Here is a 14,450-nt window from a genome sequence, read left to right as displayed (position 1 = left end):
AATTCGATGAAATTTACATCAACAGATTCCTTATCACCCCACGAGTTCATATGAATCAAAAGTCCCAAAATCCGACCATAAATGGACCCTCAAATCCTCAAGTCTAGGTCTCCAATACCAAGCCCTAGTTTCCCCAACTTTAACCCTTAAATTTCATTAATTACTGCTCTAATCCGTGAAATAATACCATAGAAATGAGTTTTAGGTCCAAAATCCTTACCTTAATGAAATCCCCTTGAAATACTTCTTCAAATCGCCCAAAAAGCTCCAAAAGCCGACTTAGAAATGGTTAAATAGCTCAAAAATCGCGAAGGAAATAATTTATACCTTATGGCCTAGGGATTTCGCATCTGTGGCCAAAATCCCGCTTTTGCAGTACCGCTTTTACGGTCCTTGAACCGCTTCTGCGGTTTTCACTTAAACCACTCAGACTCCGCATCTGCGATGCCTAACTCGCACCTACGCCATCGCAGGTACGGTTCTTCTACCGCTTCTGTGGTTCCTACCAACTTCACCATCTTCCGCTTCTGTGACTCTTTTCTGCATTTGCGGGGGTCACACCTATGGCCTCCCAACCGCAGATGCGGTTATGAAAGTAGATTCTAACTTCAGCTGCCATTCCAAACTTCCATTCTTTCCGTCAACCACCCAAAATTACCCCGAGGCCCCCGGGACCCCAACCAAAGGAACAAAAAAGTCATATACCACCATCCAAACTTGTACCAATCTTCAAAACACCTCAAACAACATCGAACCAACCAAAACACATCGGATTCAAGCCTAAGTTTCCAAAATCTTCCGGATTACGCTTTTGATTGAAAAGTATACCAAACCACGTCCGAATGACTTGAAATTTTCCACACACCTCCCAAATGACCCAATAGAACTACTACAACCCCCAGAATTCTATTCCGACCCCTATATCAAAATCTCACCTACCAACCAGAAAATGCCAAAAATCCAATTTTGCTAATTCAAGCCTAAATCTACTCTGGACCTCCAAAATACATCCAGATCACGCTCCTAAGTCCCAAATCACCTCACGAAGCTATCCAAACCATCAGAACTCACATTCGAGCCCTCTAACATATAAGTCAACATCTGATTGTCTTTTCCAACCTAAGCACCCTCAAAAGAGACTAAATGTCTCAAACCTTCTCAAAACCTTTCCGAACCTGAGCCAACCTACCCGATCACATATAGAACCGATAAACAAATCAATAAAAAGTAGAAATAGGGGAAATGGAGCTGTAACTCATGAGACGACTGGCCGGGTCGTCACACTTCGTCGTGAACTTTAACTTCATGTTCAATAGTTAAGGACACTTGGTCCTTAACTTAGAGTTCCAAGTTAAAAAATTAAGGACAGGCAATCCTTAACTTCAAGTTTCAAGTTCAAAAGTTAAGGACACTTGGTCCTTAACTTTGAATTCCAAGTTCAAAAGTTAAGGACACTTGATCCTGAACTTTTATTTCCAAGTTCAAAAGTTAAGGACACTTGTTCCTTTACTTACAGTTCCAAGTTCATAACTTAAGGACACTTGGTACTGAACTTTAAGTTCCAAGTTCATAAGTTAAGGACACTTGGTCCTGAACTTTGAGTTCCAAGTTAAAAATTTAAGGACACTTGGTCCTGAAGTTAAGGACACTTGGTCCTTAACTTTGAATTCTAAATTCCAAGTTCAAAAGTTAAGGACACTTGGTCTTGAACTTACAGTACCAGTTCTTAATTATACAAGGATTGCTCTATAAAATATGTCCTGAGTTTCCCATTCTCTTGACTTGCAGGATGGAAACAATATGCATTATAGTTGCTTTTAATGGTAGATGGACTGAAGACTATAAGTATCTTGATCATCAAACAAAGCTTGTTCAAGTACCTGAGACAATTTGGTTTGAAGATTTCATTAAACATATCTTTGAAGTTATTGAATTAGATAGAGACAAGTTTGAAGCAATGATATGGTTTGATATCAATCTGGGAACAAGCAAGGGAATGCTTGTATCCAAAGATTTAGATCTTCACACATGTATAGAGTTACTAAAAAGTCATTCACTCTTCAAGGGCTGTCGTTTCATTGTTGATATTTCGAAAAGAGTTTTTGATTCTACAAGCACCTTTGAACATGTCAATACAGAAACTCAACAAGACAATCAAGACAAATGCCAACAAATAATGGAAATAGATGTGGTTGAAGCTCAACCAATAACTGAAGAGGTGTTTCAAACATTTGATTCTATTCAAGTAGAAGGACAAAGCATTATAGAGATTGACAACGAACAAGCTTTGGGTATTCAAGTCTTAGAGAGTACACCAGTAATAGAAGAAGTTGCTGAAAAACCTCTACTCAACTAACTAGACGAAGGTCAAATTTGAAACAAAAAGAATCCCCAACTACGATATTAAGAGAAAATGCTTCGTTGGATGAAATAAAAGTGGGATCAATATTTGACAAAAAGAAGAGTATAATTAACTATTTTTCTAATATAGAAAATTAAAGGACATTTTGAATTTAAGGTTGTTAGATCAAGCTCAACAAGATATTCATTGAAATGCAATGATGATAGGTGGGTGGTGTGTGCGTGCTTTCAGAATTAAAGATTTAACACTATTCAAGATAGCAAAGATTGAGAAAAATCATGATTGCTCTGTTAACACTATGAAAGCTAATTAAAGGCATGAAACTTCAAAGTTGATTAGTGGTTACATTATCGACAATCTTCGAGACCCAAGGTTTGAAGTTACACCAGCTTTTGTCGTAGCAGAAATGCAAAAATTGCATGGACTAGACATTGGGTATCACAAGGCGTGGCGTGCTATTCAATGTGCTTCCGCTTTAATAAGAGGAACTCCTGAAGAGAATTATGAATTATTGTCTTCATACTTGTATATGATGAGAAGTAAAAACCCGGAAACATATACTAACATAAATATAGACGACAACAACAGGTAAACAATCAAAAAAAAAGTTTATTAGTCCATTTTATAAAATTTAGGACATGTTGTCTTTAACCAGTTAACTTTTGAGCTTGTATCCTGAAGTTCAGAACTGGATGTCCTTAACTTTTGAACTTGTAAGTCAAAGTTAAAGACTGTTTGTCCTTAACTTTTGAACTTTGAACTCAAAGTTAAGGACTGCATGTCCTTAACTTTATAACTTATAACTCTAAGTTAAGGATTGTCTGTCCTTAACTTTTGACCTTGTTAGTCTAATTTCAAGACTACTTGTCCTTAACTTTTGGCCTTGTAACCTGAAGTTCAGGACTACCTGTCCTTAACTTCTGTTAACCTTATTTTATACTGTATTTTCAAGTTTTTTTATATGTTTTATGCATATGAATCATCAATATCTGGTTGGAATCATTGTAGACCAGTGATTGCTGTTGATGCAACTTTTTTGAAGTCAAAATTTCGTGGTGTTTTAATGATTTCAGTTTCAAAGGATGCAAATAACCAAATTTTCCCACTAGCCTTTGGAATAGCAGAATCTGAAAATAACAATTCCTATGAGTGGTACTTTACTCAGTTTGCAATGCAATTGGGAGCCGTGAGAATTTAATGTTTTTATCAGACAGGTATCAAGCTATTGCATATGGCATTGCAAAGGTATATCCTGAAAGCCATCATGAGATTTGTATCTATCATTTGGAGTAGAACCTAAAGCGAAGGAAAGTGAAAAGTGAGGTCATAAAACTTTTCCAAAGTGCTGCAAGAGTATACAGGCGCAAAGAATTTGATCTATACATGTCAGATATAGCAAAAGTAGATAAGAAGACTTATGACTACTTGTTGGAAGAACCACGGGAAAGGTGGGCACGTTCTTGTAGTCTACGACGAAGATATGGCATGCTCACAACAAACGTAGTTGAGTCAATGAATTCTGTCCTATTAGAAGCAAGGGAGCTGCCTATATTAAGAATGATGGATTTCATTCAACTAAAGCTACAACATTGGTTTTATGAAAGAAGAAATGAAGCAGAAGGAACTTTTTATGATATTTCTTGTTGGGTAGAGGAGAAATTAAAGAAAAAGATAGATTTAGCATTTACTTTGAATGTAAGTATATGTTCTATGTTTAGGTTATGATTTTAATATAATTTAACATAATGTACTAACTTATAATTTTTCAACATTGAAGGTCTTCCCTGTTGATTCATGGCGTTCTAGAGTTGAAAAAGAAGGAATAACTTTCTTGGTGGACTTAAACAAAAGAACATGTGATTGTTTTCAGTTTCAATTTGATGAATTACCATGCATACATACAATTGCAGCTATCGAGAAGAGAAACATCAAGAACTCCAACCTTTGCTCGCATTGGTACTTAAAGGAATCTTGGCTGAAAATATATGAAAGACAAATACATCCTGTAGGACATACTGATTCTTGGATTGTACCAGAGAGTGTTAAGTCACAAATTGTTAAACCTCCAGATTTCAAAGTGCCACCAGGTAGAAGGCAGAAGGAAAAGACATATTCCAGCTACCGAGTCATAAAAAATAACATTTAAATGTGGTCGTTGCAGAAGAATTGGTCATAATAGAACAACTTGTATATATTCTCCGGCAGTCCATCCATTTTCAAGAAAGCATAGAGAATAGTAGATATATCTACTTATGTTTATCGACTCTTTTAAGTTTTTGCTATAAATTGGATTTATTTAGATTATTCTTATTTGAGCAAATGTCTGAATTTTCAAATTTTCTTTATGCTTACGTTCTTTTTGTTTCTTTTGAATTCAAAGTTCAAAAGTTAAGGACAAACAATCCTTAAGTTTGAGTTACAGGTTCAAAAGTTAAGGACATGCAGTCCTTAAGTTTGACTTACAGGTTCAAAAGTTAAGGACAGGCAGTCCTTAACTTTGAGTTCAAAGTTCAAAAGTTAAGGACTGTCTATCCTTTACTTTGAGTTTCAAGTTCAAAAGTTAAGGACATACAATACTTAACTTTGACTTACAAGTTGAAAAGTTAAGGACACTTGGTCCTTAACTTACAGTTCTAAGTACAAAACATAAGGACAATTAGTCCTGAAGTTTGAGTTCCAAGTTCAAAAGTTAAGGATTCAATTTCAAAAGTTGAGGACACATGGTCCTGAACTTGGACTTTCAAGTTCAAAAGTTAAGGACACTTGGTCCTGAAGTTTGAGTTTCAAGTTCAAAAGTTACACTTGGTCCTGAAGTTTCAGTTTCAAGTTCAAAAGTTAAGGACACATGCTCCTGAACTTTGACTTACAAGTTCAAAAGTTAAGGACACTTGGTCCTTAACTTTGAATTTGATGTTCAATTACACTTGGTCTTGAACTAATACTAATAAGCTCAATGGACAAATCAATACTTGACAGAAACAAAGAAATTAATAACATGATGCCTTCATATTACTTCTGAAATTGTAATTTTGCATAGTTGTGACAAAAAATTATGCTATGCAAACAAAATAAAAGTGCCTTTTGAGGAATTTACAAGATATTTTAGAATTCATATGGATTCTTTACAGCAATTTTATACAAAAAATCAACCACAACTAACTTTCTTTACAACTAAACTACAACTCCTTTGGACAACAAGTTTCATTTTCACTATCATAGCTGTCGCCAACATTTTCTGGTGGTGTATCATAACCAGAATTTCTTTTCCACTCTCCATGTTCCCAAAGATTTGCTGCAAGTTCTTTTCTAAAGTCTTTTATGTCTTCAGGTTGGAATTTCTCCACATCCTTTCCCATCATCAACAACTCCACATACTTGATTAGGAATGCACCACAATCAGTCCTAAGAAAAATGTAAGATATGGAGTCAATTAAACAATAAATGTAAAGTACATATAAATTATATAACAAATAACAACAAGTACGATCCAGTTTGGTGTGGTGATCTTTGCCACTGAATATCAAATTTGTTGAATGCATTTCCAAAAGACTTGTGATGTTTCTCAAACTGTGAGAACTTTAGCAAGTTATGGATCATGCGTGCATATATTTCAATGTGATTCATTCTTGCCTTATATGGCTCACTATATATGGAATCGTACCCATCAATCTTTTTCTCATTCAAGTCCAATACCCCCAAAAGAAAATGTGTCACAGCATTATCATCTTCTGAAGGAAGCCGACATGAAAAAAAGATTTTGTCAACCTCTGTCCAAGCAATTCCACATCTACGACTGTCACCCCACATATATGGTGTCAGAAACAATTGATTATCACCACATCAAAACTCATCTGCAGCATCTTCATTGAAATCCTTATACACAAGCACCATATAGTTATCAAAAGGTATATCTGTAGTTGTGAAACGAAAAGGATGGTCGCGAGGGTGGTAGCATTCCTTCTTTCTCAGATAATATAGGGCAATGCCAATATGCTTCATAAAAAGGCCAAAAATAAAATAAATCCATCAGTCATAAAATAATTAAAAAATAATAAATTAAGAATAAAGAAAATAAATGCCTTGCGAATTATCAAACCTTATCATCAAGTACAAAGCTACTATCCGAACTCAAGGAAGAACATTTTACGACTGATTTTTTATGATACAATTTGTATGGATTCTTTCTCACACCATTATCATCAGCATATATATCAGTTTGTCCCCTGAAAAGTTTGAAAATATCAAAGTTAGAAGTTAGTCCTGAACTTAGACTTTCAAGTTGAAAAGTTAAGGACACTTGGTCCTGAAGTTTGATATTCAAGTTCAAAAGTTAAGGACACTTGGTCCTAAAGTTTGAGTTTCAAGTTCAAAAGTTAAGGACACATGGTCCTGAACTTAGACTTACAAGTTCAAAAGTTCATGACACTTTGTCCTTAACTTAGACTAATAAGTATAAAAGTTAAGGATAGGCAGTCCTTAACTTATAGGTCCAACTTCAAAAGTTAAGGACACTTGGTCCTAAACTTCAAGTTTCAAGTTCACACATGGTCCTGAACTTAGACTTTCAACTTCAAAAGTTGAGGACACTTGGTCCTGAACTTAGACTTACAAGTTCAAAAGTTAAGGACACATGGTCCTGAACTTTGACTTACAAGTTCAAAAGTTAAGGACACTTGGTCCTTAACTTTTATTTCAAAATTTAAAAGTTAAGGACACTTAACTTTAGTAATTTAAATATCAATTTACTTAGTCCTAAATTTAAGATTATAAGTTAAGGACACGAATTTAAGTAATTAACAAATAATGAAATACATTTAGGGACTTACGCTTTTTGCGACCTTTCCTTTTCTCCTTGCCCAACCACATAATGAATTTCTTCAATAATTTTGTATCATCTTTGGCATAATGAAAAATATATGTACGAGTATATTTTGATTTTATCCAGCCCGTTTTCTTGGGAGTATTTTCATTGTGTGCCATCGATGTTCCTGTTTTTCTTTCTTGTTCAAAAGGAGATTTCAACTGCCAACTAAGCTTCTTATTTCTTTTACCTCAACCAAGCTCTTCTTTAATATTTCCTTCGACCTCCATAGACAAACCCTCATCAATGCTCATTTGTGTACTTGTAGGAGTAGGAGTAAGAATAGAAAATGATGGACCATCATAACCAATACTATCTCTCTTCCTTTTCCTAGTATATTGGTTAAGATCTTCATCTTTTGCTCTGACAACACTATATATATATATTAGTTTGGTGCAAGTCGTCAAATGAAGAGACAAAACTAAGAACATTATTTTTGAAATGTACTGGCACTTTTAATTATGAATATAATATTTAGGACACAATCAATACATGTCTTGTTCACACTGCCTTCTTGTATTTTTTCAACAGACAATTGAGCTGACATATTGGTTGCATTTTCTTTATCTTTCAACTGCACATTTTCTTTATCTTGCAACTGTTCTCCATGTTCTTCAATTGCAAGTTCACAAGATTCTGCAAAATATTTACAAGAGCTAACACAATTAGTACTTGTTACTAATCTTTGATTAAAACAAACATGTATAAAATTAAAAAAAACACTATCTAACCATTTGCAACTGTCAAGATCATCACAATTAAATCATTATCTTCACTAGCATTTTCTTAGCTTCCAATATTGTCGGTAAGAGAGTGAGGTGTAGAGAGATCACATGTTCCATCTATGTATGGAAACAATCTCACTTATGCTTGTTCCTTGGGTATTTTCTAAGTCTTGAGATTGTACTCCACTTTTGTCTTGATACTCCACTCCATCTTCTTCCCTTGTAACTTCAAAAGATTCTGTAACATTTACAATTAATACCCATTCTAATAGTTCACTAAAACTAACATTCAACATATCATGAAAATTTCATCTAACCTTGATTGGCATAATTTTGAACTCCAAATTTCTCTTTATATGATAGAGGTGTAGACATATCATATGTTCCTTCTAAACATTTGCATACAATCTCACTGACACTTATTCCCAATGGACTTTCTAAATCCTGAAATTGCACTCCACATTTACAAATTTTTTCTGTTACTCTTGTCTCTTTTGGATTTTTCTGGTCTTGACATTCTAATACATCTTGAACATCCACTCCATCAACAAATTCTACATATATTTATAATCACAAAAATGTTTATATGTATTACACTATTGAATATAAATTTCAATGACAAAAAATTCAAAATCTATATCTAACCTTTCCCAATTTTAGTGCCAATATCAGTTTCATCATCTAGACGTGCATCTCTATAATCGCTTTCATACTGAACTTTTGCATGCACATCTGTATCATCACATTCATCACCATCTGCATCTTTGTTAATTGTAACAGTAGGTTCTGTACCATCACAATGATCATCAACTCCATCTTTAGTAATTGGAACACTAGATTCTCTCTCTATGTTCCTTTCATCAGGTTTCACAAAAATCTTCAACAAAGTATCAATCTTTGATCCTAGACTTTTCTTTAAATCATGTGAACGAAACTAAGTTAGAAAGTTAAGGACAGGTAGTCCTACACTTCAAGTTACAAGTAAAAAAAAGTTAATGATAGGCAATCCTTAACTTAGAGTAACAAGTTTAAAAGTTAAGGACACTTGGTCCTAAACTTCAAGCTTCAAGTTCAAAAGTTAAGGACATGCAGTCCTTAACTTTGAATTACAAGTTAAAAAGTTAAGGACAATAGGTCCTGAACTTCAAGTTTCAAATTGAAAAGTTAAGGACACTTGGTCCTGGACTTCAGGTTTCAAGTTCAAAAATTTAGGACAGATGATCCTGAACTTAGACTTACAAGTTGAAAAGTTAAGAACACTTGGTCCTAAACTTCAAGTTTCAAGTTCAAAAATAAAGACAGACAGTCCTTAACTTATAGTTACAAGATCAAAAGTTAAGGACAATAGGTCTTTAACTTCAAGTTTTAAGTTCAAAAGTTAAGGACCATGGTCCTGAACTTCAAGTTTCAAGTTCAAAAGTTCAGGACAGATGGTCCTTAACTTAGACTTACATGTAAAAAAGTTTAGGACACAAGGTCCTGAACTTAGACTAATTGAAATTAATGATATTACCTTGATATCATTTTGAATCTTTTTTCTGATACAACTATTTTCTGATTTATTCTAGTAACTTCAGCATGCAGATCCTTTTTAAACTTCTTTGATAATTTCTGAATCAAAAACCATAAAAACAAAAAAGTCTCTTAAGCAAAAAAGAATCAAATAAAAAACTAATGTTATTCAAAGACAGAAAAACTACTTTAATAATTTCCTTAAGCATGACTTCATTAAATTGTGTGGAAGAAGGTATTGAGCTTTGATCTTGAGAAATTGGCTCATGCACACTAACAGGCTCTGTATCTTCTTCAATAAGAATAAATGGTGCCACCTCGATCAGCTTTTACACCTATTATATAACCAAAAAAATATAAGTTTTCAGAACTAAAACAAATAAACAAAAAAAAAAAGAAGCTAGTAATTAGATTAACTTACATTTTCATTATGGAAGTATTTTTTACACAGAGAATCATATTGTGGAGATTTTATTTCCGAATAACATAACATCCGAGGAAAACCACATTCTTGGAAGTTCACAAATTGTTTTTCATGGAAAATAGGCAATACTTCCATAATCCGAACTGTGAGCACGTGATTTTTGTTTTACGCGACAATCGCTCCAAAAGAATTAAAAATGTATGTGTCATGCGTAATTTAAACCATGACCCGTTTGTTAGATGGAAAATTACAAAAAATACGCATTTTTTCTTTTTTTCCTGATTTGTTGCCGTGTTTAATTTTGCCTACCTTTAACATTTTATCCGCGTGAAATAAATATGTTAAGTGTTAATTAGTGGTGCTTGGTTTTATTTAATTAGTTTGTGTATTTAGGAAATTAGAAATAAAGAAAAAGAAGACAAAATTTGTTTGGGCCGTGTCCATTTCAAAATTTGGAGCCCAATTGAACAGCCCAAACCCCCAGTCCGAACAGCCCACCCCAGGACACAAAACGACGTAGTTTAACACCAAAACTACGTCGTTTCAAGGCCGATCCATCTCAACCATTCAAACCAAACTGATCCAACGGCCAAGATCTCACACCCCGTACCCACTAACTAACCCGACCCGTCTTATCCAAACCGACCCCCAAGCTCTGAATGAGAAACGACGCCGTTTCCTCATCAAAAGAAAGATCTGAGCCTTCCATCTCGCCTCATCCAACGGCTAAGATCAACCCCTTCCAGCCATATATAAGCCCGTAACATACCCTGCCCCCCTATCCTAACCCCAGCCTCCGTCTTCAACCTCATTCCCCATCAAACCCTAGAGCCGCCCCTGTATCCTTCACCATGGAAGCCGGCGGCACGGAACGCCGGTGACCTCGCCCCTAACACCGTAGAACCCCCTTGACATCCTGAACCCAAATCTATCAACCACACACCTCGAATCCTATCCCACCTTCTCGAATCTTCATTTGAAGATTCGAGTCGGAACCTAATCTACACCAATCTGCCCTAAATTCATACCAGACACTCCCCAGACCCCCCTCGTGACCAAACCATACTTGGTTTGGTCCGAATCTGACCAGGGGAGTATAAATCCCGGATCTGAGTTTGGAACTTTGTAAGTTCTTCATCACTGACCTATGTCCGTCCAAACCAAAGAGATTAAGGTCTAATGGACCTTAATCGAAGTGTTTCTCATCCGAGAAACACTTCGATTAAAGTCCGTTCACCCTTAAGAAAGTCTGTCCAAGTCCGAGTCAAGGTTTTTGATTTTTCAAGACTTGAGGTGAGTCTTGCTTGCTTTCTTTATTTCTGTTTGGTCCATGTGAGTGATTGAATGGCTGTTCATGTTTTGTTTCAATTTGTATCTTTTGAATTTTTACCAACTTCTGTTTGTCCACTTTGCTTGAACCACGGTGTTTGTGTGAACCCCTCCTATTCTGATAAGGCATGTGTATTGGTTGTGTTCCAAATTTGTATTGATTAACTGATTCCTCGAAGTATAATTTTGTTTAGCCAGTACAATTCAAGTCATGTGCCCTATACTTTGAATGTCTGATTTTTGGCTACGATTGTGTATGTTAATGCTAATATAGTCGAGTCGACATGAGTCGTCAATTAGTTTCAACTGCCTGAACAAAATAAATCGATTTGCTTCTGTTGAACATTTGCCTGAATCAATTAAGAACCAAGTTCAGTTACTTATAGTTGTTAATATGATTTCAGAAACCTAAGGCTTGATCTGTAATTGAAATCTGAGTTGATAGCATGTGCACTTGTGCACAGCATGTGCATTGTGCACAGCCTGGTCCCTGTACAAAGGGCTTTTGATTTAGAAATGGTTTGACAGCATATGCTGTCAGATATATTCTACTGCCCATGCTTGCTTTTAGTTAATAAAATAGGAAAGGAAAGCCTGCCAGGGAATGATGGGGTTTTATACCGAATTAACTAAAATGGAACTGAAAAAGGTTAAAGGCACATAGGAGGGTACTGGGATACTCTAAAAAAAACAGGCTGTTAAAAGGGTTAAGGAAGGCATATAAAAGGGGGAGGACATCTGATTGAAGGAAAGAAAAAAAAAGATTGGAAAAATAGACATTGAACCTTAGGAGCTGGAAAATATACAGACACAGTGAGGAGTTTTGAGATAGAAAGTTTGAAATACATCCAAAGAGATACAGACAGAGAGGGATACCTAGACTGAGGGGATTGAAAAAGGATAGGATTGCACAGATAGAGGGAGGTTAAGAGATAGCAATTCCAGTCGTGCCTATTAGTCGAGTGTCTTTCATTGGTTTACTACTGGTGTGTTTTGCCTGGAGTTCTGATTCTACTCCACTGGGTATTGTTGTCATTTAGCTGCTTCTTTCTATCGGCCATAGTTGCGCTTCTGTGTTTGAGCCTGTCCTGCTGTTTGCTTTGTTTGCTGCTGCCCTGTCCTGCTGCTATTGCTAGTCCTGTTTCTTTTGCTGCTGATTTCCACATCTTCTTCTTCTCCTCCTTTGCATTTTCAGCATTTCCAGGTACACATTTCAAGTCCCATATGGATGTAATTGAATCAGTTTGAAAGCATGAAATGAAAAAGGTTGAAGAAGTTCAGTTATTTTTGTAATACTCATAGTACATTAACAAGCCTGTGAAAATTGATCAGTTTTATTCAACGGTTCGAAAGTATGTACTAATACTCGACTGAGTTTACCCTTTGTGTTTTAGCTCGTTAGTTGTTGGTTAGTCTGGGCATGTACACTTCGATCTCATACAATACTGTTTCTGTTTCATTTAGCTTTTTTTTAGTTAAGACTAGTCCACATAAGTTTAGTAAATTCAACTCAAGAAATGTTCGGAATTAAGTGTTGTATTTCGTTAGCTCATGCATGATTTCTTGTTAAAATAAGCATTTTACTTTGCCAGTATATCCTTCAACTTAGTCCAAATAAGTTTAGTAAGTTCAACTTAAGAAATGTTCGGATTAAGTATTGCATTTCATCAATCTCATATGTAATCTTTTATTCGACCAAAACATTCTCGTAAGGCATGACGTTTTCTCACTTTATAAGTAATTAATCAGAAATTGATAGGAGTCGGGTTTAGGCCAAAGTATATATTAGCATACATTTTTCTTTCTTCTATCTCTGGAAATAAAAATAATAGAAATGTAGTCACTGTAGGATACCCTTCTAAAAATAATGAGACGAGCCTCGCCAAAAAAAAAAATAAAAAAAAATATGCAAATTACGGGGCCCTCAACAACTAATCATAATATTTAGAATTCGGGCTAGGCCATTTAGTGAATCTCATGGCCTTCTCAAAAATAATAACGCGCTAGACTTTCAGGCACGGTTTAAGTAAATTATGTTCTTAAATTCGGGTGCACATTGATGTGACCCAAATCCAGATCTCAACGGAGTCAAAATGTGTTAATAACTACGGGTGCATTGATTGTGACGTGGTTTGAGATGCATTTTTACGACGTTGCAATTCTATGAAAATAAACGATAATAATAAAAGCGGTTTAAAATTAATAAAAGCACGGAAGTCATAACATGTATTAAATCAGATATTTAGCCATTATAACAATTTAAGCGATCGTGCTAGAACCACGGGATTCGAGGGTGCCTAACACCTTCCCTCGGGTCAACAGAATTCCTTACTTAGAATTTCTGGTTCGCAGACTTCATTTGGAAAAGTCGAAAATTTCCTCGATTTGGGATTCAAGATAAACCGGTGACTTGGGACACCAAAAGCTAAACCTTTCCCAAGTGGCGACTCCGAATTAAATAAATAATCCCATTTCGAATATCGTCACTTAAATTGGAAAAACTCCACCCGCGCATCTTAAACCCTTCGGGGCGGGGCACAAAAAGGAGGTGTGACAGCTCTGGCGACTCCGCTGGGGATGCTAAAACCCAGAACCACTGGTTCAGGGTTCAAGAGTTCGAGCTTAGAATAATTATTATATTCGGCTTTATTATCTGATCTTTATTACATATTTTTGCATAACGTGCTAAATGTTGTCTTTTACTGCTTTGATATTATCTGAACTGTATATAAACTGTGCCGAAACCCTTCTCTCTTCACCTCCGGGGAGAAGCTCGCTGGTCGAGACTCCCTATTCTGTTAGTGTCAATACCCGAAATAAGAAAGAGGACGGATAAGTTACGAAGCCGGACGGCCTTTTGGTTTCCGGTAAGTTGCCCCTCCTCGACTCGAGTTGTCCGCTCGGGTACACAGTCTAGAACAAATACCAAGGTTTAAACCTAGTATAACTCGACTTCATGCCGGATCCCTAGTAGGAACGCTTATTTGCATCATGTTGCATTTGACTTAGGGGGCTCAACACAGGGGTTGAGTCCGTCTAGGACAAGCAACCAGAAATGAAAAGGCCACCCTGCTGCATCTTATTTGTTTTGCGCATTTATTTGCTTCGGTTCCGCATGTTGATCGGTTTCTAAAAAAAAAAGAAAATAGCAGCGTAGGGAGATAATTACTTATTTTTGAAAAATAAAACCAATGTCCAAGTAGTGTCGAAACCTCGTCGGAATTTTTCTAAAAAAAA

At 35.7% G+C, this 14,450-nt stretch overlaps 2 protein-coding genes across 2 annotated transcripts; one reads left to right on the top strand and one right to left on the bottom strand.

Annotated features, from left to right (window-relative positions):
• The first annotated feature begins 1,242 nt into the window (after positions 1 to 1,242).
• LOC142174606 (uncharacterized) lies at positions 1,243 to 4,508 on the top strand. The gene is made up of 7 exons (XM_075240432.1): positions 1,243 to 1,250; positions 1,789 to 2,317; positions 2,492 to 2,568; positions 2,678 to 2,950; positions 3,371 to 3,548; positions 3,656 to 4,057; positions 4,140 to 4,508. Exons 1-7 carry the CDS (start codon positions 1,243 to 1,245, stop codon positions 4,506 to 4,508), a joined length of 1,836 nt encoding a protein of 611 aa, XP_075096533.1.
• A 1,030-nt stretch (positions 4,509 to 5,538) lies between these two features.
• On the bottom strand, positions 5,539 to 6,169 carry LOC142174605 (uncharacterized). The gene is made up of 2 exons (XM_075240431.1): positions 5,847 to 6,169; positions 5,539 to 5,764 (listed from the first exon to the last, which is right to left on the bottom strand). Exons 1-2 carry the CDS (start codon positions 6,167 to 6,169, stop codon positions 5,539 to 5,541), a joined length of 549 nt encoding a protein of 182 aa, XP_075096532.1.
• Between the last annotated feature and the right edge of the window lie 8,281 nt (positions 6,170 to 14,450).

This window comes from Nicotiana tabacum, chromosome 20, assembly GCF_000715075.1.
Source record: "Nicotiana tabacum cultivar K326 chromosome 20, ASM71507v2, whole genome shotgun sequence".
Taxonomy (NCBI): domain Eukaryota; kingdom Viridiplantae; phylum Streptophyta; class Magnoliopsida; order Solanales; family Solanaceae; genus Nicotiana; species Nicotiana tabacum.
Note: the sequence above shows the minus strand (reverse complement) of the source record. Positions and strands in the feature narration are given on the sequence as shown.